The sequence below is a fragment of the Cnephaeus nilssonii genome (assembly GCF_951640355.1).
Source record: "Cnephaeus nilssonii genome assembly, chromosome: 14".
NCBI lineage: Eukaryota > Metazoa > Chordata > Mammalia > Chiroptera > Vespertilionidae > Cnephaeus > Cnephaeus nilssonii.
The window spans coordinates 4,266,599-4,289,412 of record NC_137085.1 but is presented as its reverse complement, the minus strand read 5'-3'; the positions used below and the strand labels follow the sequence as shown (position 1 = coordinate 4,289,412).

At 60.2% G+C, this 22,814-nt stretch overlaps 1 protein-coding gene across 1 annotated transcript in view; it reads left to right on the top strand.

Annotated features, from left to right (window-relative positions):
• Positions 1-22,442, top strand: part of NCS1 (neuronal calcium sensor 1) — a 40,874-nt gene extending 18,432 nt beyond the window's left edge. Inside the window, exons 2-8 of the mRNA XM_079790415.1 lie at positions 2,383-2,407; positions 9,851-9,989; positions 11,173-11,251; positions 12,772-12,860; positions 13,203-13,280; positions 15,532-15,648; positions 19,642-22,442. Of these exons, the coding sequence (XP_079646541.1) occupies positions 2,383-2,407; positions 9,851-9,989; positions 11,173-11,251; positions 12,772-12,860; positions 13,203-13,280; positions 15,532-15,630 (509 nt within the window). The 3' untranslated portion in view covers positions 15,631-15,648; positions 19,642-22,442. The remainder of the gene's footprint in view (positions 1-2,382; positions 2,408-9,850; positions 9,990-11,172; positions 11,252-12,771; positions 12,861-13,202; positions 13,281-15,531; positions 15,649-19,641) is intronic.
• The last annotated feature ends 372 nt before the right edge of the window (positions 22,443-22,814 follow it).

The window sequence follows — 22,814 nt, the reverse complement described above, 5'->3', positions numbered from 1 at the left end:
TCAAGTTGAGGGGGGGGGGGGCACTTAATTGGGCATCCATGCAGGGGCTCTGGAGGCCTAGTCCTGGCCCTGTCATTTCCTGGCCGGGTGACCTGGTGAACTTCAGGCAAGTTAGCTGACCCATCTGAACCTCAGTCTCCTTATCAGGAAAATGGGATCATACCTTTTGTGCAGGTGAAGAGCACCAAGCATTTTACTCTTTACAATAAGCCCATTCTACAGATGAGGAAACTGAGGCTCAGAGAGGGGAAGCACTTTGTCCAAGGACACACAGCTCATAAACTGTGGAGCTGGATTTGAACCCAGATGGTCTAGTCCAGAGGCCAGGCCCCTAGGCTCCTGGCTGTGCTGTGATGAGTCTCTTCGGGCCTTAGTCCCTCAGCCCCTGCTGCCCTTCACTGCAACAGGTCTAGGGCAGTCCACCCCTGTTAGAACAGGGGCGCCTTCCCTCTCTGCCCCCCCCCCACCCCAATGCCTGACCCCCTTCCCATCCCCTATCCTCTGCCAATACTTTCTTGGAAAATTGCGATTATTTTTTTTAAACCAGGTCTGCCATTCCAGGCCACCAGCATCTCCCGTCCTTGCCCGACTCTCCCTTGAGCAGTGGCTGCTGGTGGACAGGTCTCCATCTCTGTGCCTGTGGGCGGGGCATGCTGATGAGGAGGGGCCTAGTGAAGCTTCCAGGCTGAGGGTCAGGCCGTTCAGACCCTCTCCTTACCACGTCCTGTGCTGGCCCCGTTGTGCCTCAGTTTCCCTGTTTGGAACCAGGACAGAGTAGTGCTCTCTTCCCTCCTTCCAGCGTTTGTTATCAGGGCTGCTGAGCCAAAGCACGAAGGCCCTGGGCACCCTGGGCTTGCAGTGGGCACGTGGTCCTTGGCACTTGTTAAAAGCTGGCTTTACGCCGTTTTTGAAAAGCGGCCTCCAGTCTGATCGGGCGCACACAGCTCAGGGGCACCCCCTAGGGCCTCCTTTTCCCCTTCCCTGGGAAGGGTTCCAGGTTCTTTCCTCACCTGACCTCCACCTAACACCTCCTTCCTGTCCATTTGTTTGTCCATGCAGTCATTCATTAGTTCATGTATTCGTTTGCTCATTTATACATTCATTCATTCACTCATGTGCTCACTTATTCACTCATTCATTCATGCATTCGTTCATTTGTTCATTCAGTCACAATTCATTCATTCATTCATTCATTTGTTCATTCATACAATCATTCACGCATTCATTCATTCATTCACTCACTCACACGTTCATCCCACAAGCCTGTATGGGGCACATTCCCCGGCCCTCTGCCGGGATTCCGGAGCGTTCACACCTGTTTTGATTGACGTCTCAGGACAGCTCCGGTGGCAGGCTCTGTCGCTATTCTTCCCACGTCACAAACGAGGAGGCCGAGGCCCGGGCTGGCGCTGCTCTCCCAGGTCAGCCCCGCGGACAGTGGTTGGACCGTCCTATTCAGTGAATTCTCAGGGAACACTGGTTTGGTTCCAACTTGAACCGACTCAGTACTTTCCAGAAGAAACATTTCTTTTGTTTGTTTCACGGTTCAGCGAAGAATGACTACGGGGCCTGGCGGGAGGTCCAGCCACTTCACTCGGCGCGTTGCAGCTTTTGGTTCCCGGCGCCGCTCCCATCTTGCTCGTGGAAGGACTCGGGGCTGACGGCGGCGGGGGGCGGCAGGGATGGCCGCGGGGGCAGGTGCTGGGCGCTGCTGGGCTGAGGGGGGCTCAGCCTCTCTGCCCCCCCACAAGCAGGCGGGGCAGCCGAGCATCTGGGGAAGCCAGCACCTTCTCTGACTGTGCTGTCCCCGGGACTGAGAGATGGGAAGAATGTGTATTAAATGTCCACCCGGTGGGAAGAATGTATGTTAATGTCCACCCGGTGGGAAGAATGTATGTTACATGTCCACCCAGTGGGAAGAATGTGTGTTACATGTTCACCCGGTGGGAAGAATGTATGTTAATGTCCACCCGGTGGGAAGAATGTATGTTACATATTCACCCAGTGGGAAGAATGTGTGTTAATGCTCACCCGGTGGGAAGAATGTATGTTACATGTCCACCCGGCGGGAAGAATGTGTGTTGATGCTCACCGGGGTCACGGCCCCCCAGGAGGGCAGGGAGAAGCCATCCCTGCGCCCAAGAGGCTGTTCCTGGCAGTCCTGCCGGCAGCCCGGGGGGACTGGGCCGGTGCTGTCCCCTGCTGTGTGGTCCGACACCGAGCTCCTGACTGGGTCTGTTCACGGGCATGTCCTTGGTCAGAGCCAGCGGTGCCCGGCACGGGCAGACCATGGGGCGTGGCGGGGTGGGGGGCTCCCAGCATCCGCCCGTCCCCGGGGCGCCTCCCTGAACTAACAGGCTCCTCCTCTGCTTTCTCTTGCAGTCACCGAGAAGGAAGTCCAGCAGTGGTGAGTAGCTGCTCTTCCCAGAATGCTGTGGGGGAGGGGCATCGGCTTCGTGCTGGTGGGGCAGCAGTCCTGTTGCCCAGGATGGGGGCACGTGGAGGGGCCTCTGGGAGCGGCTCACCCACAAGCCGTCCAGGCCGCCTTGGCCCACGGCGGACTGACATAGGCCCAAAGCAGCTGGGCGGCGTGGGGATGGGTGCTGGTGACTCCTGGCCTTGTGTGACATCTCTAAGGACCACCCGGCCGGGAAGGGCTAATGCCGGCCCTGCCCGCCAACAAGAGAGGTTGGGACCAGAGACAAGTGAGGATTCGGGGTCCCAGGCCCAGCCTCGTGGCCATACCATCCTGTCGCCTTGAGAAGTCCCTTCTGCAACGTGATGGGGTCAGGGGTGACAGTTTCCTCTTGGATGGCAGTTCTCATCCATCCATAGTGGCTGCCCGCAGCGTCGCCTCGCCGGCTGTATGTCACGGAGCAAACGGAAGGGATGGCAGTGAGCGATGAATGAGCTCTGTCATGGATTAGTGATGCCTGCCCTGGGCCGGGCATAGGCGGCAGGTTTTCAGTCATTGTGGGATATGGAGCAGACAGGGTGAGCCTGAGTTGGGGGCATGGTTAGGAGAGCAAGGAGGTTAGCTCGCTGAGTGTGCACACCTTCTAGCAACGTTTGGTGGTTTAGGAATGGACGCTAGAGCCCAGCTGTGCCTTCCTGTCCTAGGGACCTTGAACGATCTAACTCCCGAGCCTCAGTTTCCCCGTGTGTCTGACAGGAATGGTGATGCATTGGGGAGACATTTCCTGGACAGGTCCTAGCACGGTGCCCAAGAGAAGACAGACGGGGCCACGGTCTTCCCTCCACTGTTCAGACGGGGACCCAAGGCTAGAGATGCGTCCTTGTTCCTCTCATCCTCACAGCCACCATCCCATCATGGCATTTCCTAGATGAGCCCCCTGCGTCCTCCCCTGCTCACACCTGGGCCTCCCCCAGGAGAGGCAGGGAGCAGAGTGGCCAGGTGGGCTCCGGAGGCCGGGTTCTGAGTCCCCACATCCTGGCTGAGTGGCCTTGGACAAGTTACTGGATTTCTCAGCGCCTCAGTTTCCCCAACTGAGAAGTGAGGGTAGTAATAGTCACCCTTTAATGGAACATTGTGAGGAATAAATGAGCTAATTTATCGAAAATGTTTGGAGCAGAGCCTAGTCCTCTCCTGTCTGTTGGCGTTGCTAAGACAACCACGACAATCCTGATCCCCTCATCAGTGCCACCCAGGGAGCAGTCCTGAGACTGAGGGCCCCTCCTCATGATGCAGGTGGGGAAACTGAGGCCCACACCGGTGGAGGGACTTTCGTTCGTTCATCAAGCTAACACGTGAGGGTGTTCCAGGCACGGGGAGCAGCCAGGACAGGGGCTCGGCGGTGGGACAGGCCTGGCGTGTTTGAGGGGGGCAGGTGGTGAGGCTCCCTCAGTAAACCTGGCACCCTAGGCCCCGTGACACCCCGTCCTGCCGCAGGGGAACTCTCTCTAAAGAGCTTATGTAGAAAAGAAATGATCTTTCATTTGCCAGAAAGTTCCATGGACCTCGAGTCACTGTCCTTCGGTTCATTACGGCGGTGCCTTCAGGGCTAGGAGAGAGTTGAACCCTGCCTTCCTCCGGCCCTCGGGGCTCCCCGGTTCTATGCCTGCACCCTCTCCCCTGCTCACCAGGCACCAGCCACAATGGCATCCTCACCCACGCTGAGCTCGTTCCTGCCTCAGAATGCAACCTGCTGTTCCCGCTGCTGTTCCCTCTGCCCCCAGATCTTGGCATCTCCACTCCCCTGTCACCTCCGCTGAGAGGTCAGCACGGACCCCCGGGCCTGTGTCTCCAGCACGAGACAGGATCGTCTTGTGTTATGCCGGCATTTAGTAGTTTTTTTCTCTTACATTTCCTGTTTTGCAGTGTTTATATAATGCGATTATCACCTTTATAGTAGCCAAATAACCTGGCGGTACAGTCACAGAAATAGTGGCTGGCGCAGGAGGAATTCTGCAGCCGCCCCAGCAGGGCCAGCTGTCCGTCCTCCTGGGCCGTCCTCGCAGTGCACGGCCTCGGGCGCCCCCTGGGGGCCGGGCACTGTGCTAACACTTCAGTCAACGCGGCCGGGAAAGTCAGTCAGCCGGCGTGGGGACCTTTTTCCTGCCAAGGGCCATTTGGATGTTTACAGCAGCATTCGCGGGCCCTGCAGAAGGAACAGCTTAAAAATGAGCCTGCTCTATTGGGTCAGACCTTTCACTCACTCACCCTAGAGCCCTGGCAGGGCCAGGCCAAAGGATTGCGCAGGCCTAACACAGCCCCCGGGCCAGATGATCCTCACCCCCGGTCTAGGGGAAGCCCCATTTTACAGATGAGGAAACTGAGGCTCAGAGGGCCGGAGGCACGTGCCCAGGTCACACTGCTGTGTGTGTGTGTGTGTGTGTGTGTGTGTGTGGAGTCTGGGTCCAGCTCACGCCTCCTCCAGGCTATGAGGGCTCAGACCTGCTGGCTCTTGCTCTGGGAAACCCCACAAAGTCCAAGGCAGGGTGTGGGGGTGGGAGAGGAGAAAGGAGGAGGCGTCACCCGCCTGGATGTGTTTGGAACCCTCCTCCAGGGCCCTGAAGTCCGGGCTCCAGGCAGCGCTGGGGGGCATGCCAGGGGAAGGGAGCGGTTTGAAGAGAGAATACAGCGGTCCCGGGGGCGGGAGGCTGCGGTCCCAGCTGCGTGGGGCTGACTGCAGCTGGGGTTCGGCTTTCTCACGTACCCGTCCATCTACTTCGTTCCCGCCGTGCCCGCCGCGGAGAGCACAGCTGCAAGGCCGAACCCTCGGCACAGGGGGCGATGGGCATGGAGGGCGGGGCGGGCTCGGTGCAAGATGGGTCCCAGCGAACAGTGTTCTGTGGGGACAGGGCGGTGAGTTCCGGAAAGTCCTGGCAGGCCGGGCCCATGGGGAACGGAGGCCGTGGCAGTGCTGGGGCCTCCTCAGGGCCCCCGGAGAACGAGGAGCTAAGTCGGAATTGGACCCGGGTGTCCCGGCGAGGGTTCGTGCATTCGTGCATTCACCGTCTTTCATTTGTTCATTCATTCATTCACTCAATCATTTGTCTGTTGGGTGGTTTGTTCAGTAAATCTTTGCTGAGCAGCTGCCATGTGCCAAGCCAGTGCTGGGCTCTGGGGGCCGCGGGGACGGAGGGACACGAAGTGCCTGGACTCCCTGGGGGACACCGGCTGGCGCAGTGGGAACAGAAGGCCGTGGGAGGCCCCGGGGAGGAAGCCCGGCGTGCAGCGGGGGGTGCTTTGTCAGGGGCCTTCGTGTTTTTGTGAAAAGCAGGTTTCCTTTTCCCTTTCCCTTCCCAAGACGCGTGAGAAGGCAGCTGGCGGTTCTGGGGTTCTCCTGTTTCATCGCCACCCTGGGCTCCTCTGCGGGGGGTGCACTGGAGCCAGAAACGAAGGGGGAGCGGGAGTCAGTCGGCGAGGAGGCGGGACAGAGTGGGCCGAGCAGAGGAAATGCCGTGGGAAGGCCCTGGGCCACGAGGGGACTTAACTGTCTGCAGCCTCAGTTTCCCCATCTGTACAATAGGCACAGTGGTCCTCGCCTGCTGGGCTTGGGGACAGTTTGGGGGGATTGTGCCTGGCAAGCACATAGGCCCGAGCCCCGCTCTCAGCAGGTGCCTGAGGGTGGCTGTTACTCAGAATCACAGACCACGGCAAAGGCAGTCACTGGCGGTAGACACCCCCAAGCCTGTGGGGCTCCCCAGAGACCAGCTAGTTTGTGGTTCTGCCGCCTGGGGACCTTTGGCAACGTCTAGGGACTCTTGGTTGTCATAACTTGGGGGAGGGGTGCTCCTGGCATCTAGCAGGTGGAGGCCAGGGGTGCTGCTGACACCCCACAGCACGCAGGACAGGCCCCCACCATCCAGGCCCAAACGTCAGCGGTGCTGGCTGGAGGGACCCTGGTCTAGGCTACACCACCTATTATGCCGGAGGGAGGTCAAGGGTCGTGTGGGGAAGGGGTTTGCTCAGGGTCCCTCTCACAGCGAGACAGGACGGGGCAGGACCAGGTCTTCTGAGCGCTGGGCAGAGCAGCAGGCTTCCTGGCGGCTCCAAGTCTGGGGCGGGGGGGGGGGGTTACAGAGGAGGGGGGCGTGCAGAGGAGAGGGAGGAGGCCCGGGCCTGTTGGAACCTGAGGCCTGGGCCCAGGTGGGGAAGAAATTTCTGGGCATGAACTTTATTATGAGGCAGCAGCTCCCTCGGGTGCCCACAGTGGGGGGGCGGGGGGGCGGGGTGTGTGTGCCTGTGTGGGGTGTCCCGACTCAGCCAGCCAGTGGGGGATGGGCTGCCCCTCCGACTGGACCTCGAGCGGCATGGAATGCTGGCCTCGGAGCTGTGACAACTTGCAGGGTGGATTTGGGGCCCGGGGACACTGGGTTGTCTGGGACAGCGAGGCTGGTGCCCCCCGCCTTCTGCAATGTTGGGGTAGAGGGCGCTTTGCCTGTGTGTTGACACCGGGGTGGTGCAGCCCAGTTCCCAGAGGAGCAGGCGAGGTGGGAGCCTGGGAGGCAGCCCTGGGTCTGAGCCCTGACCTGCTGCTAACGTGCTGTGTGACCTTGGGCCAGTCTCTCCCCCTCTCTGGACCCAGCTCCCCATCCATCCATGGAGGTGGGAGCACATCAGGAGTTCTCTAATCAGCTGCAGGGAGCTCTCGGCTCTGTCCAGGGACCCTGGCAGTTTGTGTGTCTGTCCTCCCTCCCTCCCTCCCTCCCTCCCTCCCTCCCTCCCTCCCTCCCTTCTTTCCTTCCTTCCTTCCTTCCTTCCTTCCTTCCTTCCTCCCTCCCTCCCTCCCTCCCTTCCTTCCTTCTTTCCCATTGTTTATCTCACTGGACATTTGCCAAGCCCCATTAAATGCCAGGCCCCATCCCAGGCATTGGAGCGCCGCTGTGTCAGGGAGCCCCCATTCAGGTGGGGGACCCCGTCTGGAGGTGTGGTCCGTACTGTGCTAGGCACATACAAGGGAGTGGAGGAGCCATGTGGCCTCTGGGCGGCCAGGGAGGACTTCCTGGAGGAAGCGGCATCTAAGCTGGGACTTGGTGGATGAGTGGATTAGCCTGATTAAGAGGAGGAAGATGTGCTTTGCAGGCAGAATGACTTGCAGGTACAACGGTCTGGAGGCTGGACATGGCATGGCAAGTTCCAGAAAGTGTGTCTGGGTATGAACTATGGGGCCAGTGGGCAAAAAGAGGCTGGGGCAGTGCCCCGGGCCCAGCTATTGTCCCCGGAGGGGCCATATAGGGCAGGCCCCCACCATCCAGGCCCACAGTGACAGTGACAGCCTCTGCAGGGATAACCAGAAGGCCCCTGAAGACTCCCCACTGGGACCACCTCCCTGGGCTCGCCAGCCCCCCAGCCCCCCAGCCCCCCAGCCCCCCAGCCCCCCAGCCCTCATTAATGCTCTAGGACGCCCCTGCCGGCCCCACCACAGCTGCTCACAGTGCTGACGGCTCCACTGCTATGGCTGCGGCTGAGGCCCTGAGCAAACAGCTTCCCCTCCCTGGAGGCGAGAGACAGGGGGGCCTGTGAGGTGCCCCCCTCACCCCCCCCCCCCGCAGGGACCATCCAGGAGGCTCCGATGGGAGCCTTTTGTTTTCTCTTGATTGCTTTAAATGCTTTTAGAAATACTCAGCGACATACGACATACGTGGTTGCAGAAATGAGGAGCTCTGGGAGCCCAGGGGAAGTGTGGCCCCTACCCCGGCACCCAGAGCCACGGGGTGACTGTGGAGTGTGCCCCCTCTTGGATCACCAAGTCCTGGTGGCAGGCATGCCCCTCCTCCTGCCCAGGGACCACCCTGGCCTGGAGGCCTGGAGGCCTGGGGTCATGGATCAGGTCTTGTCCCCGAAAAGCTCTCCCCGCGCTGTGTCCTGGCCCTGTGTGCAAATCTGGGCATGTCCCACCCCCACTCCCTCTTCTCTGCTCTCCTCCCAGCCTCTCTCTCACCCAGCACCCCTCCCCCCTCCCCCTACAGCACAGCTGCCGTTAGCGAGACATCTGACCTCCTTCATTTGGGCGCCGTCCCCGAGGCTCCCGCTCCAGGGCCTCGGTGCCCCGGGTCCTCTGTGACCAGCGCCCGTCCCAGGCCCCCGGATGCTCTCTAACGGGTAGGAGCCCTGGCTTCCCCACGGCGTCCTCTAGCCCCGGACCCCGGTCACGGCCCCACCAGCGACTTCAAGCACCACTCTCCCCGAGTCCTCCCCTGGCTCGTGAGAGAGGTGAGAGGAGCCCCCGCGCACGTCGGGAAGGTCCCCAGCGATCTAGTCTCCGAGCATCTGGGCTCCTCACCTCAGTCCCCACCTTGGCTGCAGTCTGGGACGTGGGGACTCACATCTACCCTCTGTGAGCCTCAGTTTTCTCATCCATGCAGTGGGCCTCACCGTAGTTCCTAGCTCACGGGGCCGTGAGGGCATTATTCCAGGGGACGGAGGTTGGCAAAGGGCCCGCACAGAATTGCCCAGGGAGGTAGGAGCCGTGGCTGGTGATGGTGATCCGGCTCCCTGGCTTCCCTTTGTGCCGGGACCCTCCCCAGAGGAGTGGACGGCACCGCCGGGCATAATCCTGAAGGTCCTGCTGGTGACGCTTCTTCATGCCAAGTGAGCTGCATGCACCATCTCAATCCCGACAACATGGGTGTGATAACTGCCTCTTTATGGATGAGGAGACTGAGGCTCAGAGAGGGGAGGCCACTTGCCCGAGGTTGCACAGCTAACTTGTGGCGGAGCCGGGATTTGGGCTGCAAAGCCAGGCTGCCGTCAGCCGGGAGTCCGGAGGGTCCTGTGCCGGGCACTGGGATACACGGTGGACAAGGCCACTTGGAACAAACCAGGTTCCCTCCAAGCTCGCCCTGCCGCTCCGCGTCTGTCACACGGTCTTTGGGAACCGACTGGGAGCAGGGTGTATGTGTATTGGGGTGCAGGCATGTGGGAGGAGCCAGCTGCCGGCCCCATATGGTGGCTCTGCCCACCAACTCTGCCAGCACCGGGGGAGGAGGGGCTCCGTGGAGAAAGTGGGGGGCAGGGGTGGGGGGCAGAACTGCTCTGGGCAGGAGTGTGGCTTTGGGGATGTTGGTGGTGGGTTTTGTTTCAGCCCCCCTGTGGGGAGCAGGGTTGAGTGGCCGGCTGCTCTGTGCACACTGTCTGGGTGACTTCTCCTGCGACTCTTAGCCCTTGGACAAACGAGGCTCAGAGAGGCACAGTCACCCGCCTCAGGCCACACAGCTAGGGAGAGGCAGAGTGGGAGAGCCGTGCCTGTGACGCAGGCCTGTGCCCGGGACCCCCGTGTGTGGGTCTCTTTGGACAGGGACCACAGCCTGGAGGGCAGGCGCTCCTGGCAGGGGGGGGGGGGGTGCTGGGGTCCCTGACCCTCCCTCACTGTCTGTCACTCAGGTACAAGGGCTTCATCAAGGACTGCCCCAGCGGGCAGCTGGACTCCGCGGGCTTCCAGAAGATCTACAAGCAGTTCTTCCCCTTCGGAGACCCCACCAAGTTCGCCACGTTTGTTTTCAACGTCTTTGACGAAAACAAGGTGAGCTGGGGAGGGCGGGGCCTGCGCTGGTGAGTCCCCTCCCCCCCAGCTGCTGCTCAGCTCCGGGGTTCCCGCAGCGGTTCCACACCTACTCTCTCCCCCGGTGTTCCCTCCGGGAGAAGGAACAACACGTGTGCACACTCAAAAGCACACATACACAGATACACATGAGTGCATGCACACCCAGACATGCATACATTCATTGTGCACATGCACACACAAGCATACACAGGCACCACACGGAGATAATGCATGTGCATATCTATACCATGTGTGCACACCTGTATGTGTACATACATGCATGCACATGTATACCTTGATCTTTTTCTTACCAACACCAAATGCAAATGCCTCCAGGGGCAATAACAGGCGTTATAATCGGCACAGACGTTTACTGGACATGTACAGCCCTTCACGTGAAAGCTTACAGCCCACAGGCGTGTCATATGAATACTCCCATTTGCAGATGAGGAAACTGAGGTCTGAGAATCAGACAGTGTGGAGTCTTTCACGGAGCACCACGGTTTCAAGGCTTATCTGAGTTGTCGCGTGTCCCCTCCTGGCGGTGGCCGCCGGCAGCTGGCGGATCCCTGGTTGGGGCGCCCGCTGTCCTCCGGACTCTGCCCCACGCCAGCACGTCTCTGGCTCCCTGGTGCTCACGGTGGATTCACTGCGACTTGTTCCCACGCCCCCGCTCTTGGGCACTTGGGCTGTTTCTGTTCCGTGAGGCCTGGCTTCCGCCCCAGGTGACTCCAGGCTGACAGTCACTCTACTTGGCCCTGAGGGAGCTCCGGGCCTCAGTTTCCCCATTTGCAAAACCAATAGGCAGGATTGCACAGCCTAGAGCCCCATCCTCTTCAAGAGCCCCAGCCTGTGGGTCTAGGCCCAGGGGGAGGGGACCTCCAGGCGGCTCGCGCCCAGAGATGGTGCCTGTGTGTGGTCTTCCCCGTGGCCTCACCCCTTCCTCCTGCCCCTCCCGCCCGACCTGTCCCATTTCTAATCCGACTCCCTCCCCTCCCCCTTCCCGGTTCTGTCCCTCGTTCCTTCCCCGCCGCCCTCTCCGTGTGGCGTCTGTCTGCCACGCTCTCGGGTGCCTGCTGCCGCTCCCCACCACCTGCCCACGGTCTGGCCTGACCAGGTGGCCCGACTGACCGAGGCCACCTGCCCCTCTGTCTCCTGCCAGGATGGGCGGATCGAGTTCTCGGAGTTCATCCAGGCGCTGTCGGTGACCTCGAGGGGGACGCTGGACGAGAAGCTGCGGTGTAAGTCCATGCCTCGGGCTCCGCTGGGCAGCCGCTGGGCGGTCGGTCCCCGGCCAGGCGAGGCCAGAGAACGGGCCCAGGCCTCCTGTCCCAGCTGAGAGCGTGGCCCAGACGTTCAGCCGTTTCAGGTCCGAGGAGGGCCTGGAGGTGGCCGTGCGGGAGGAACGTGGCTCACTTAGGCGGGTGGACAGATGGGGCAGGAGCGAAGGGGCGTTCAGGCGGGTGCAGACGTGGACTCGGCCACTGCCGCCTGGAGTTAAAGACCCACTTCAGGTGCCGGGCCCACCGCGTAGGAGGCCGCTGTTCTGATGACTGTGCTCATTCATTCACTTACATCCTCGCTCACCCAACGGATATTGACCAAACAGGGCCACGTGTCCGTGCTGGGCAGGAGGCCAGGAACCCGGCGGCGGGGGGGTGGGGTGGGATAGGAGGGGTGGTCAGATCGACGGGCACCTGCTCTCACGGCTCAGTCTAGCATGGAAACGTGATTTTTTAAAATCCCATAAAACCGAGACAGGAAGAGGGAGGTGAGAGCTGGCAGGAGGGGAGCTGACCCCGTGGTGAGTCAGAGCCGAGCTGGGCGGGGAGGGAGCTGGCTGGTAGGAAGCAGGGAGGAGGGCTCCCGGCAGGGGACTGCCGAGGAGACTGGGACGGAGGATGCAGAGGGCAGACGTGCGGGCCCACACTGGCCCGGGGCTGATGGAAGGGAAGCTATTGAGAAGATGGAAACAGCTGGGCCAGAGCTCACTGCTCACTAAGACGCTGGCATTGTGTTGTCTCAGCAGCGAGAAACCCCTGCCGTTTCTTTCTCTTCTTTTTTTTTGAGGATAAAAGAGGATTGCTCTGGCCGGTAGTTCAGTGGTTAGAGCATCGGCCTGCTCACCAAAGGGTTGCAGGTTCTGTTCCCGGTCCAGGGCACGCACCTGGGTTGCAGGTTCTAAGCCGAGGGGAACATCTCTCCCATCGATGTCTTCTTCCTCTCTCTCTTCTATCCCTCCCTCCTCCCTCCCACTCTCTAAAAGTCAATGGGAAAAACATCCTCAGGTGAGGATTAACAGCAGCAGAAAGAATAAAAGAGGATTTTATTCATGCAAAAGCTCCTTGTCCCCTGGGCTGGGCGTATTGTTTTATTTTCTGAGTTGGCCGAAGAGTAGCAGGGACTCTGGGTAACTGGGATGGGAGAGGCTGAGGGGTGCGGGGGAGAGAGGGGGACCACCAGGACGCCTCCTGGGCCAGTCCTTCCTCCCAGCTCCAGCCCCTGAGGCCTCCCACTGGCCGAGGCCCCCTCCTTTTACTCCCAGTTTCTTTCTTCCTAGTCCCAGTTGAAATGGTGTGTGTGTGTGTGTGTGTGTGTGTGTGTGTGTGTGTGTCTGCCTGCTGGTCCTGATGTAAGTATTCGTTGGCTGGGTGAGGCATGGCTGTGGGTCCCCATCGCTGCTGAGGGGCAGAGGGCAGGAGGCGGGCGCAGAGCTGCCCCTGGGCTGGGCCCGGGTGACCCGCCGGCTGGTTGGTTGCAGGGGCCTTCAAGCTCTACGACCTGGACAACGACGGCTACATCACCAGGACCGAGATGCTGGACATTGTGGACGCCATTTACCAGATGGTGGTGAGAGCTCTGGGTGCTGCGGGTAGGAGACTGGGGGGCAGCCAGTTGAGTGGCTCGGCTTGGCTCACAGGGACCACCCCGGTGGGGCCGCTCTCCGGCGGCGGGTGGGGGTGAGCCGGCCAGGTGAGGGCCACTGCCTGGGGCCACTCTGTCCTTCTCCTTCCTGGGAGAAAGGTGGAGGCTGGATGTCCCCGCGGAAGGGCAGAGAGGGTGGGGGCGTTGGGCGTGGGAGGGAGAGGCGGTCCTCGCCTGGAAGCAGCCCGGTGTGCGGGGCCAATGTTTGGCCCAACGCCAAAGCCTGGAGCGCGGGAGCCCCGCCCCCAGCTTGTCCATCCCCGGCAGGGGAACACCGTGGAGCTCCCCGAGGAGGAGAACACCCCTGAGAAGAGAGTGGACCGGATCTTCGCCATGATGGACAAGGTGAGGCCGTGGGGAAGCCGGGCTGACCGGGGAGGCGGGTGCAGAGCTGGGGGCCAGGCCTTGGTCCCCAGGTGCTGGCTCAGGCAGGCGGCACGGCCTGGTGAGGTGTCCAGAGGTCTGGTGGGCAGCCATCCCCATCAGGCACCTGTTTTAAGTAAGTTTGCCGGACAGTTTTTCTTTCACAAACCAAGGTTCTCAACCGTTTCTGTTGGGGCCACAGACCTTTCGGCATTCTGGAGAAGTCTGTGGCCATCGAATAAGTGCGTAGGATCACGAAGGAAGCGGATTATTCTGGAATACAGCTGTCAACATGTTCTAAGAAGAACCGGGGATGTAGTATTCTAGGAGCCTCTTTAGGAACACATTAATGATGAGCTATTGCGTTGGGCCTAGCCACCCATATATATTTTTTTAATATATATTTTATTGATTTTTTACAGAGAGGAAGGGAGAGGGATAGAGAGTTAGAAACATCAATGAGAGAGAAACACTGATCAGCTGCCTCTTGCACACCTCCCACTGGGGATGTGCCCGCAACCAAGGTACATGCCCTTGACCGGAATCGAACCTGGGACCCTTCAGTCTGCAGGCCGACGCTCTATCCACTGAGCCAAACCGGTTAGGGCACCACCCCATATTTTTGAAGCAATGATACACGTTTGTGCTGCCTGGAGCAGCCGTGACGTGTTCTGACCTTCCCGTGATCTCCACAGTTGGCAAGGTCACAGGTACCCCTGCTTCTGATGGGGACCGTCCCCCAGGTGCATCCTGGGAGAAAAAGCTGCATTTCAGGGAGAGGAAGGTGAACAGAACAACCTCATCTTTCCCACCTGAGCTCACAGCCCTGCTGGATTCTGTCCTCGGGCCGCAGCTGGATAGGAACCCTTTCTGTCAAACTTCCTGTGACCCTGAACAACGTTGCTTTCAATGGGGGTCTGATGTCAGGTGGTCGGGAAGCCCCGCGTTGCTCGCCTTCAGGGAAAGAGTATCAGTCACAGGGACCTCAGACAGCGCTGGCCTGGAAGCTCTGAGCCTGAGGCCTGTGCTTCCTTCATTCAGAAAGGGCGACGAGCCTGGCCCGTGTGCTCAGTGGTGGAGCGTCGACCAAGAGGTCCCTGGTTCGATTCCTGGTCAGGGCACAAGCCCGGGTTGCAGGCTCAATCCCCAGTAGGGGGCATGCAGGAGGCAGCCAATTGATGTTTCTCTCTCATCGATGTTTCTCTCTCGCTATCCCTCTCCCTTCCTCTCTAAAATAAATAAAAACATTTTTTTTTAAAAGGGGAGAGGTTAGCCCGCAGCAGAGCGGGGTCAGGACATGCAGGCTCGGACTCTGCTGCTCTCTTGATAATAAAACGTGTGCAGAGTGGGGAGCAGGGAGAGCTCATGTCACAGGTGGGCCAGTGGAAGTCAGTGCTAAGGCCCTTAAATCTCCAGGTCACACTTCCCTTATTCGGGGAAACCAAGCCCGCCCTGGAGTCCAACAGGGTGTTCATTCTGGCTTCCCCCATTACCAGCCAGGGGACTCTGGGTAGGTGACCGAGCCTCAGTTTCCTCACAGTGAAATGGGGGTAAGAGCAGCGCCTCTTCTTGGGGCAGGCGTGGGGATCCCATGAGATCAGCCCGCGCACTTAGCACGTGTGGGTACACGGCAGGCGAGCTGGGAGGACGACCTGCTGGGCTGGGGGACCCCCGGCCATGCTCTCCCCCCGGAGGTCTCTGCTCACAGGTCTCCTGGAGAGACGCTCCAGGGAAGGGATACTGGCCAAGACCACCCCTCCCCAGACACCCCCTAAGTCCCTGTGCGTGAGCTCCACCGGCCTTCCCCCAGGGCTCCCGGGGTCCAGGGTAGGCGCTCCAGGGACCGCTATGCCCCTCTAAGAGTGACCCGGAGAGACGCATTAGGCTCCTACCCTTTGGGGTTAGCCACCGTGCAGGGAATTGACAGCAGCGATAGGGTAACTACGGAGCTCAGGGCGCCTCCGGTTCAAGCTCGGTGCCCTGCGGAGGCCATGCAGTCGTCTCGTCCCCAGACGAGGAAACAGACCCAGAGAGCTGGGCTCAGTGCGGCCGGCCACGCAGCATCGGTCTGACGCCCGACTCCTCTCACCTGGCGAGCTGCGCTGCCTCCTCCTGGCCTCGCTTGGGGAGCTCTGTTGGGACCAGCCCGGGGCCCGGGGCCAGGGGCCAGGCCAGCGCCTGTCCTCGGAGGCGGCTGTCCCTCCCCGCTAAGCCGCTGCCTCTCTGCTTGCAGAACGCCGACGGGAAGCTGACGCTGCAGGAGTTCCAGGAGGGGTCCAAGGCCGACCCCTCCATCGTGCAGGCGCTGTCCCTTTACGACGGGCTGGTATAGTCCACGCCCAGAGCTGGGGTGAGTCCAGGGGGCACTCGGGGCCTGGAGTGGGGGGGAGGACGGAATCCCAGCCACAGGACGCCGAGGGTCGGCAGAGAAGTACCTGCCCAACGCGGGGTCTTCGCGGTGCGGGCACAGCGCGTGGGGGCCGCCTCCGAGGCAGGGCCTTCGAATCAGCCAAGGCCTCTGCTGCGGCCGACGACTGTCCTCCTGGCTTCTTCTTCTTTTTAAAAAAAATATATTTCTTTGTTGATTTCAGAGAGGAAGGGAGAGGGAGAGAGAGACAGAAACAATGATGAGAGAGAATCATTGACCGGCTGCCTCCTGCACATCCCCTACTGGGGACTGAGCCTGCAACCCAGGCATGTGCCCTGGGCTGGAATCGAACCCGGGACCCTTCAGTCCTCAGGCTGATGCTCTATCCACTGAGCCAAACCAGCGAGGGCTCCTCCTGGCTTCTTTCTCGTCCTCTCCTCCGTCTGCTCTGCCTTCCCTGGTAGACCCCATGTTGGCGGGGGAGGGAGTGGGTGACCCCGAGGTCCTGTCCGGCCATGAACACTCTACACGTGTGCGTGTGCGTGCGTGTGCGCGTGCTGGCTGTTAGTCTCAGGTGTACGGCATGGTGGGCAGACACTTCTAGAACTCACGAAGATGTGCGAATACTCCGTTTAGGAGGCCTATCCTGTCCCCCAGGAAAAAGTCAGATGGTGTCATTAATTTATTTAATCACACTCTTTGTTGTTTTCTCACAGCTTTCTGTGAAAATATGTGTGTATATATTTCCCGCAGCAACAATGAGTTCAGAACCATATGTTGTTCAGGTTTTTTTTTTTTTTTAATGAACAATTTATAGAAAACATTTATTTTTTTTCTTTTGGAGACAGCGCCAAGCAAAGAGGTTTTTCAAATGTTTCACCCTAGTTGGCTTGATGTTCACATCCTGTCGTGTCCACAGGCTTTCCTTCACACGGTTTGTGTAAACACGTATCGTATCCGCACCAGCAACATGTCGGCCAAGAAGGTGTACCTTTATTTCCAGGATGGGCTTTTGAGCGACCAGATCCAGCCTCCGCCAGCTCTCCCCCACCGCCCTCCTCTTCCCCGCGGCTTTCCCCGAGCCTGCCCGATAGTCATCGCATCCGTCTTGCGTTCTATCATTTGTGTGATTGACTTGCCTTCTCAGATTCCTGACGTCCCCCCGTTCCTGGATAAGTCACTGTTCTAGAATTCACTGTCGTACTCAGTGTTCTACATCAGCAAATGCTGTCTGAGACCATCCTTTTTCATAGCTGCGTAGTATTCCGTCAGAGAGCTGTGCCTTCATTTAACCAGTGCCGTGGTGTGGGACCTTGGGTTGTTGAGAATTTGGGGGGTGGATTAAGGAAGTTTTCTATGATGGAAGCATTCACGCCCAGCGGTAGAGAGAATAGTGTAACACCGTGTACCCAGCAGCCAGCTTCAGAGTCACCAACTCCCAGCCGATCCTGTGCCATCCGTACCCCCCCCACACACACCCCCACACTGGGTATTTTGAAGCAAATTCAAGACATCATATTGTTTCATGCATAAATAATTTCAAAATGTGTTCTAAAGAACGACTCTTTTAAAAAACCCATAATGCCCCAAATTCAAGATTAATTCCTAACGTTCCCCAATCTTCAGTGGGTTTTCCAGTTTCTTGTTACCTCCCCAGTTTGTTTGTTTGTTTTTCACTTTGTTTATTGGAATCAGAATCTGAGTAAAGGCCACATGTTGCAATTGGCCGATAGGTCTCTTAAGTGTATTTTGATGTATACATTTTCCTCTTCCTTTTCTTCTTCTTCTTGCTGTGGGTCCAGATACACGTTCTATAGAGGTTCCACGGTGTGGGGTTGGCCGGTTGCTGACGCCGCCCCGTGGTGGTGGTGACACCACCTTCTGCTCCTTGTTCTCCCCGGAAAGGGGCGGTTAGACCTGCAGGCTGGCTGCGCATCCGTGTGACCCACTTCGGGGAGAACACCCCACGGCTGGGGTTGTGTGTGACCACGAGGCGGCACGTGATGGCTGGCGCTGTCAGCCCCATTCATTCATTCATTCATTCATTCCTTTATTCACAGGTGGTGCAAAATGGTGCCGCCCCGGCTGCTGTCCCTGCCCCGTGCGAGCTGCGGGCTTCCCTGTAGTCGCGATTTGGTTACCCCAAGTCCTAGGCTTGAACAGGAAAGGCAGGGTAGATACTTGAGTCTGTCTCTTGACCAGTTTTCCAAGTTGGATTTCTAACAGCCTTCAGCGCTGACCAGTGCCGTTACTGTGTCTATGTATGTGCACGTATCATGACTCTCTGGATAAATGCGTTCAGGGACTTCCATCACGTCTGTGGCTTCACCGGCAGACACGGTGCTGCCCAGCGTCAGGGCTCACGGGTCGCTGCGGAAGGTGAAGAGCGGGGCTGGGACGTCCGCCGAGCCCCCGGGGGCTGGCAGGGGGCACCGGGAGGCCGGGAGGACACGGGCCTGTCTCGGGGTGCTCTGACCTCCCTGGGGGTGGCTGCTCCTGTCTTCTATCTCCCGTTGTCCCTGCCCCCAATGGTCGCCCAAACCCTGGCCCCGTGGGGCCTTCTGACTCGCCCAGGCCGCCCGCACACAGCTCCTGCCTGGCCCTGACCACGTTTCAGATCCTCTCACGCCCATCAGGAGAGGGCCCCTTTGAGTCAGACACGGACACCTGTCCCAGCTGGGGGCGGGGACGTGCGAGGCCACACGGATGTGGAGCAGGTGATGGGAAGGGTGCGTGGGCGGCGCAGACAGTCACAGGCTGTTCCCCGGGCTGCCTTCTTCTTCTTCTTTTTAATTGATTGAGGTAAAATTCACAAGACAGAAAATTAACCATTTTAACGTGAACAATTCAGTGGCATAAAGTACAGTCACAGTGTTGTGCAGCCACCACCTCTATCTAGTTCTAAAATATTGCGTCACTCCACAATGACGCCTCCCCATTGCGCCCTCTCTCCCCACCCCACCGCCACCAAGCCCTTGGCCATCAGGCATCTGCTGTCTGCGTAGAGACCTGCCTGTTGGGGAAATTTTATAGAAATGGACTCCCGCATCACGTGGGCTGTGGTGTCTGGCTCCTGTCACGCAGCATGGTTTTTTCCAAGGTTCTTCCACGTCGCTAGGCCTCCCGGCTTCACGCGGACCCTCTCGTCCGTTCTTCATCCCTCTCCCGGGCTGAGGGACAGTCCCCTGGATGGATGGACCACGTGTGTATCCGTCATCCCCCGAGGGACCCCTGGGCCGTTTCCACCTGTTGGCCATTGTGCATGACGCTGCTGTGAACATTGGGGGGCAGGGACTTATTTGAGTCTCTATGTTCACATTTTTTGGGGGGGTAGATGCCTGGGGGCGGAATTGCTGGGTGCTATGGGAACTCCAAGTTTAACTTTCGGAGGAAGCACCAAATTGTTCCACAGAAGCTGCACCTTCTACGTTCCCAGCAGCAACGGACAAGGGTTCTAATTTCTCCACACCCTTGCCAGCACCGCTTCTTTTGTTTTTTTTTTTAAATTTTTTATGATAAGTCATCCTAGTGGGTGCGACGTGGTGTGTCTCGTGGTTTCCATTTGCGTTTCCCCATCACTGATTCTCACCTTCTCATGTGCTTCTCAGCCATCCACACCTTGTTCTTAATGGTTGCAAACTGCTTCTTCCTATGGCTACGTCCTCCCTATCCAGCCAGTGCCCTGAGTGTGGACACTGGGCTCCCTCCCTCCCTCCCACCCACCCACCCACCCTCCCACCCTCCCTTCATCCCTCCCTCCCTCTCTCCCTCCCTGTAATCTTGCTGTTACAGATGATACTGTAGGAAACATTTATTTCTGAAGCGTAAATGCAAAGCGCCCCCCAATGGGTGGGTCAGGGGGTGTGCACGTTGCTAGGCCTCCTGACTTCGCGCGGACCCTCTCGCTGACTCTCCCGCCGGCTCTGCACGCCCTGCAGCCGCTCTGAACCCGCCTCCCCTCCTTGTGTCTTCCAGATGCCTGAGAACCACTTGCCTCCTCCCGTGCCATGAGCCGCCTCAGCCCCGGCCCCGACGCCGCCCTCCTGTGTCCACCTAGCCATTCTCCACGGGGCTGCCCCTGAACAGAGGCCCGGCTCTCCCCACCCCCAGCTCCCCCTCCTCCCCCGCCTGCTGCACCCACCGCCGCCTGACGCCACCGGCTCCAGTCGCCCACAACCTCTGCTTGTCCAGAAAACAACAGGAGACGGCAAAGCCTCCGCCGTCTGCGAAGCCCAGGATGCAGCTGCTTCGCAGGCCGCGCTCCGTCCCCTGCTCTCCCGCGCGCCTGCTTTTGTTTTTTATTTCAAACAGACATTGAAAAAGAGAAGAAAAAAACACCACACACCTACCTTCTGTTCTAGAAGATTCGGACTGACAGATGGGGAGAAGGCCTTGGGGACCTTGGAGAACTCTGCCTTGTCCGTGGGCCACCAGGGAGGACGCGGAGGCCCCGGCCTGGCCCCGGGTGGGCCGGGGTGTCGGGGGCTGCATGATGCCCGTTATTTGTCACCCCGCCCTCGGGCAGCCAGCCACCCGCGTGGCCGGGAGGATTGATGGGACGATGACTTTCTGTGACGGCGTGTTGTGCTTTTCGTGGGGAAAGAGGTTGCTTTTTATATCGTATATAACCACCCTGTTATTTATTGGTTGTTAACTGTTGCTGCTGCCTCTGCGTCCGAAGCTCCCAGGGATGCGGGGTCCCCCCCCCCCCCCCCCCCGTTTACATGTGCAGCCCTCGCCCACCTGCCAGCAGCGGCTGAGACGCCAAAAACTTTGTTTTCTCAGAGACTGTGCTTGATGTTTGGAGAGGGGGAAGGCGGGCTTCTTAACTGGCTACCGCACTGTTCCCTCCCCGAATGCCTCCTCCTGGCACCCCTTTTCTCTGTTCCCGTCCACACTCCGCCGGTCCTGTGTCCTCCCTGGGTCCTGAGCGTCTTTCTGAGGACGGACAGGGGGCATCTTTCGGGTTCTCGGCTCTTGCTTTGGTGTCTGTAGCGGCGAGGAGCGTGGACGGCTTGTCCTGCCTGGGACCGGCGCCAGGCGGGGCGGCTACAGCGGGGAAGACTGAGGACGTGGAGGGAGGGGGGGCCTTTGCACACAGGTGAGCAGAAGTGGGGGCCCGTCCTCCCTCCAGGTGGACAGTCTCTCCTCTCTGCTCTCCTGCCTGCCCGCCGCCTGGCCCGACGCTGGACCGGAGGGAAGAGAAGGGTGCAGGTCACCCCGTTCGGGTGGTGGCTGCCCTCGGGGCTGTGCCCACCTGCGCTCGCGGGAAGAGTTTTAGCGCCGCCTGCCCCTCGAAAGGGCGGCCCCAGAACTGCCACCAGGGAAGTCAGACGACCTTGGACGGAGTCCCGGAGCGCGAGGCTGGCTCCGGCTCCCGGACGGTGGGCCCCCCGGCCCTGTCGTGCCCCAGCCGCCCCCCGAGGCCTGGCTGAGGGGTGTGGAAGGTCCCTCCATGCTGACACGGTGTGATTCCAAGTGGGAGTTGGCTGCGCGTGCTGATCCGCTGGCGTGTGGCTAAGTGCGCCCGCCCAGCAGACGGGGCGGCTGCGGCTCTCTGTCTCGGCACAGGTCTCCGGCATGGCAGCCTGTGTGGTGTGTGGGCCCCGACGGCTCTTGAGCTGTCTTTCTGGCCCAGAGCTGGTCCTCGCCCACAGGAGGGGTGGGGTGCGGGGCAGCTCCCGGCCGGTTTGGGACCTGAGTGGAGTTCCTGCCGACCCCGGAGCCTGCCCTTCTCACACACGCAGGCCCGCTGGCCGCACGCGGCCTCCACTGTCAGCCCCCAGGCCCCGCGGGGACCGGAGCAGCAGGGCAGTTTTCACAGGTGACTTGGAAGGCCGGGCGCTCCGAGGCCCCTGTGCTCACCTTTCTGCTCCGGCCACTGGCCCAGGAGGCCCAGGACCCGCCTCCCAATCCCGCAGTCCCCTTGCCTGGCCCTGACCTGGGACCCCAGGGCAGGAGACGAGCTTGGCCCCCTGGGGGCTGGAGAGGAAGAGAGAGTGGGCCCCTCCCAGGTCCGATTGCTTTCCGGCCTCTGCCGGAGCCTCGGCTGCCTCTCCGGTCCAGCGGGAAGGATGCTGTCGCACAGCCTGACCCGGAGGCATCGCGGGAAAGGGGCTATGGCTGAACGTTCTCTGGGACTCAGCGTGTGGCCCCCTCGGGCTGACGCCGATTGCCAGGCATCTGTCGGGCCTCTGTGTGCGGGACCTTCCTCCACCGTCCAGGGAGGTGGTTGGCCTTCGGTTTGGAGCCATGGCTATGCCTTCTGGCCTGAGCGAGTGGTGCCCTGGGCCAGGCTTCAGGGCGCACCTTGGGTACGTGCCCCGAGACAGCTGACTGCCAGAGGCCCCCCTTGAGGGCCCCCTTCCCGGCAGTGCACGAGACACCGAGGTTGCCAGGCAGGGGCGGTTCTGTCCCCTTCCCTCACCAGGCCTCTGGCGGCGGCACCTTGGAACCCAGAGCAGCCCGCGGGCCTCGCTCCCTTTTCCACCCGAGGCCCAGCCCTGTGACCCCGTGAGATGCTGCTCCCTGGGACCCCAGACCAGCCGGAAGCTGGTCCCTCTGCCACCCTCGCTCCCGGCGCCCAGGAGCACGGTCCAGCTCATCCTCGCAGCCTCTGCGCCCCCTTCGTGTGGATGGTACTTAGGAGGAGGCCATGGGTTTACCAGGCGACCTTCAGGGTAAGGTGTCCCTCTCTTCCCCTGAGATGCTTTTGTTTGACAGCCAGCTCCATAGACGACAGACACACCTGAGCTTTCTGGGACTTGTCTCTTATCTCTCTGTGTGTGTGGAGGGGGGGGGGGGGGGGGGGAGGGAGAGATTGGGGGGCCCGCGTTTCCTGGGCAGAGGCAGCGTCTCCCTGGAGAAAGCCTCATGCGTGCCACCCCAGCTTCCACATCTAAGGGATCCAAGAAGGGAATGTGGGAGCGCCCCCTGGTGGCGGTGAGCTGCAAAGGCATGTGGGGGCCCCCAACTGGCTAGACAGGTGATGCCCATGGGTGGATGGGTGGGTGGGAGGCTGCGGTGGTGGGGAGGCAGGGAGGTGAGTCAGGGGCTGTGACCTCCCCTCAGCCCTGGCCTCCAGCCCCACTTTATTGACGGTGTGTTTCCCAGACGCTCCTCTGCTAGGTGTCCCCCAGGGAGGAGTG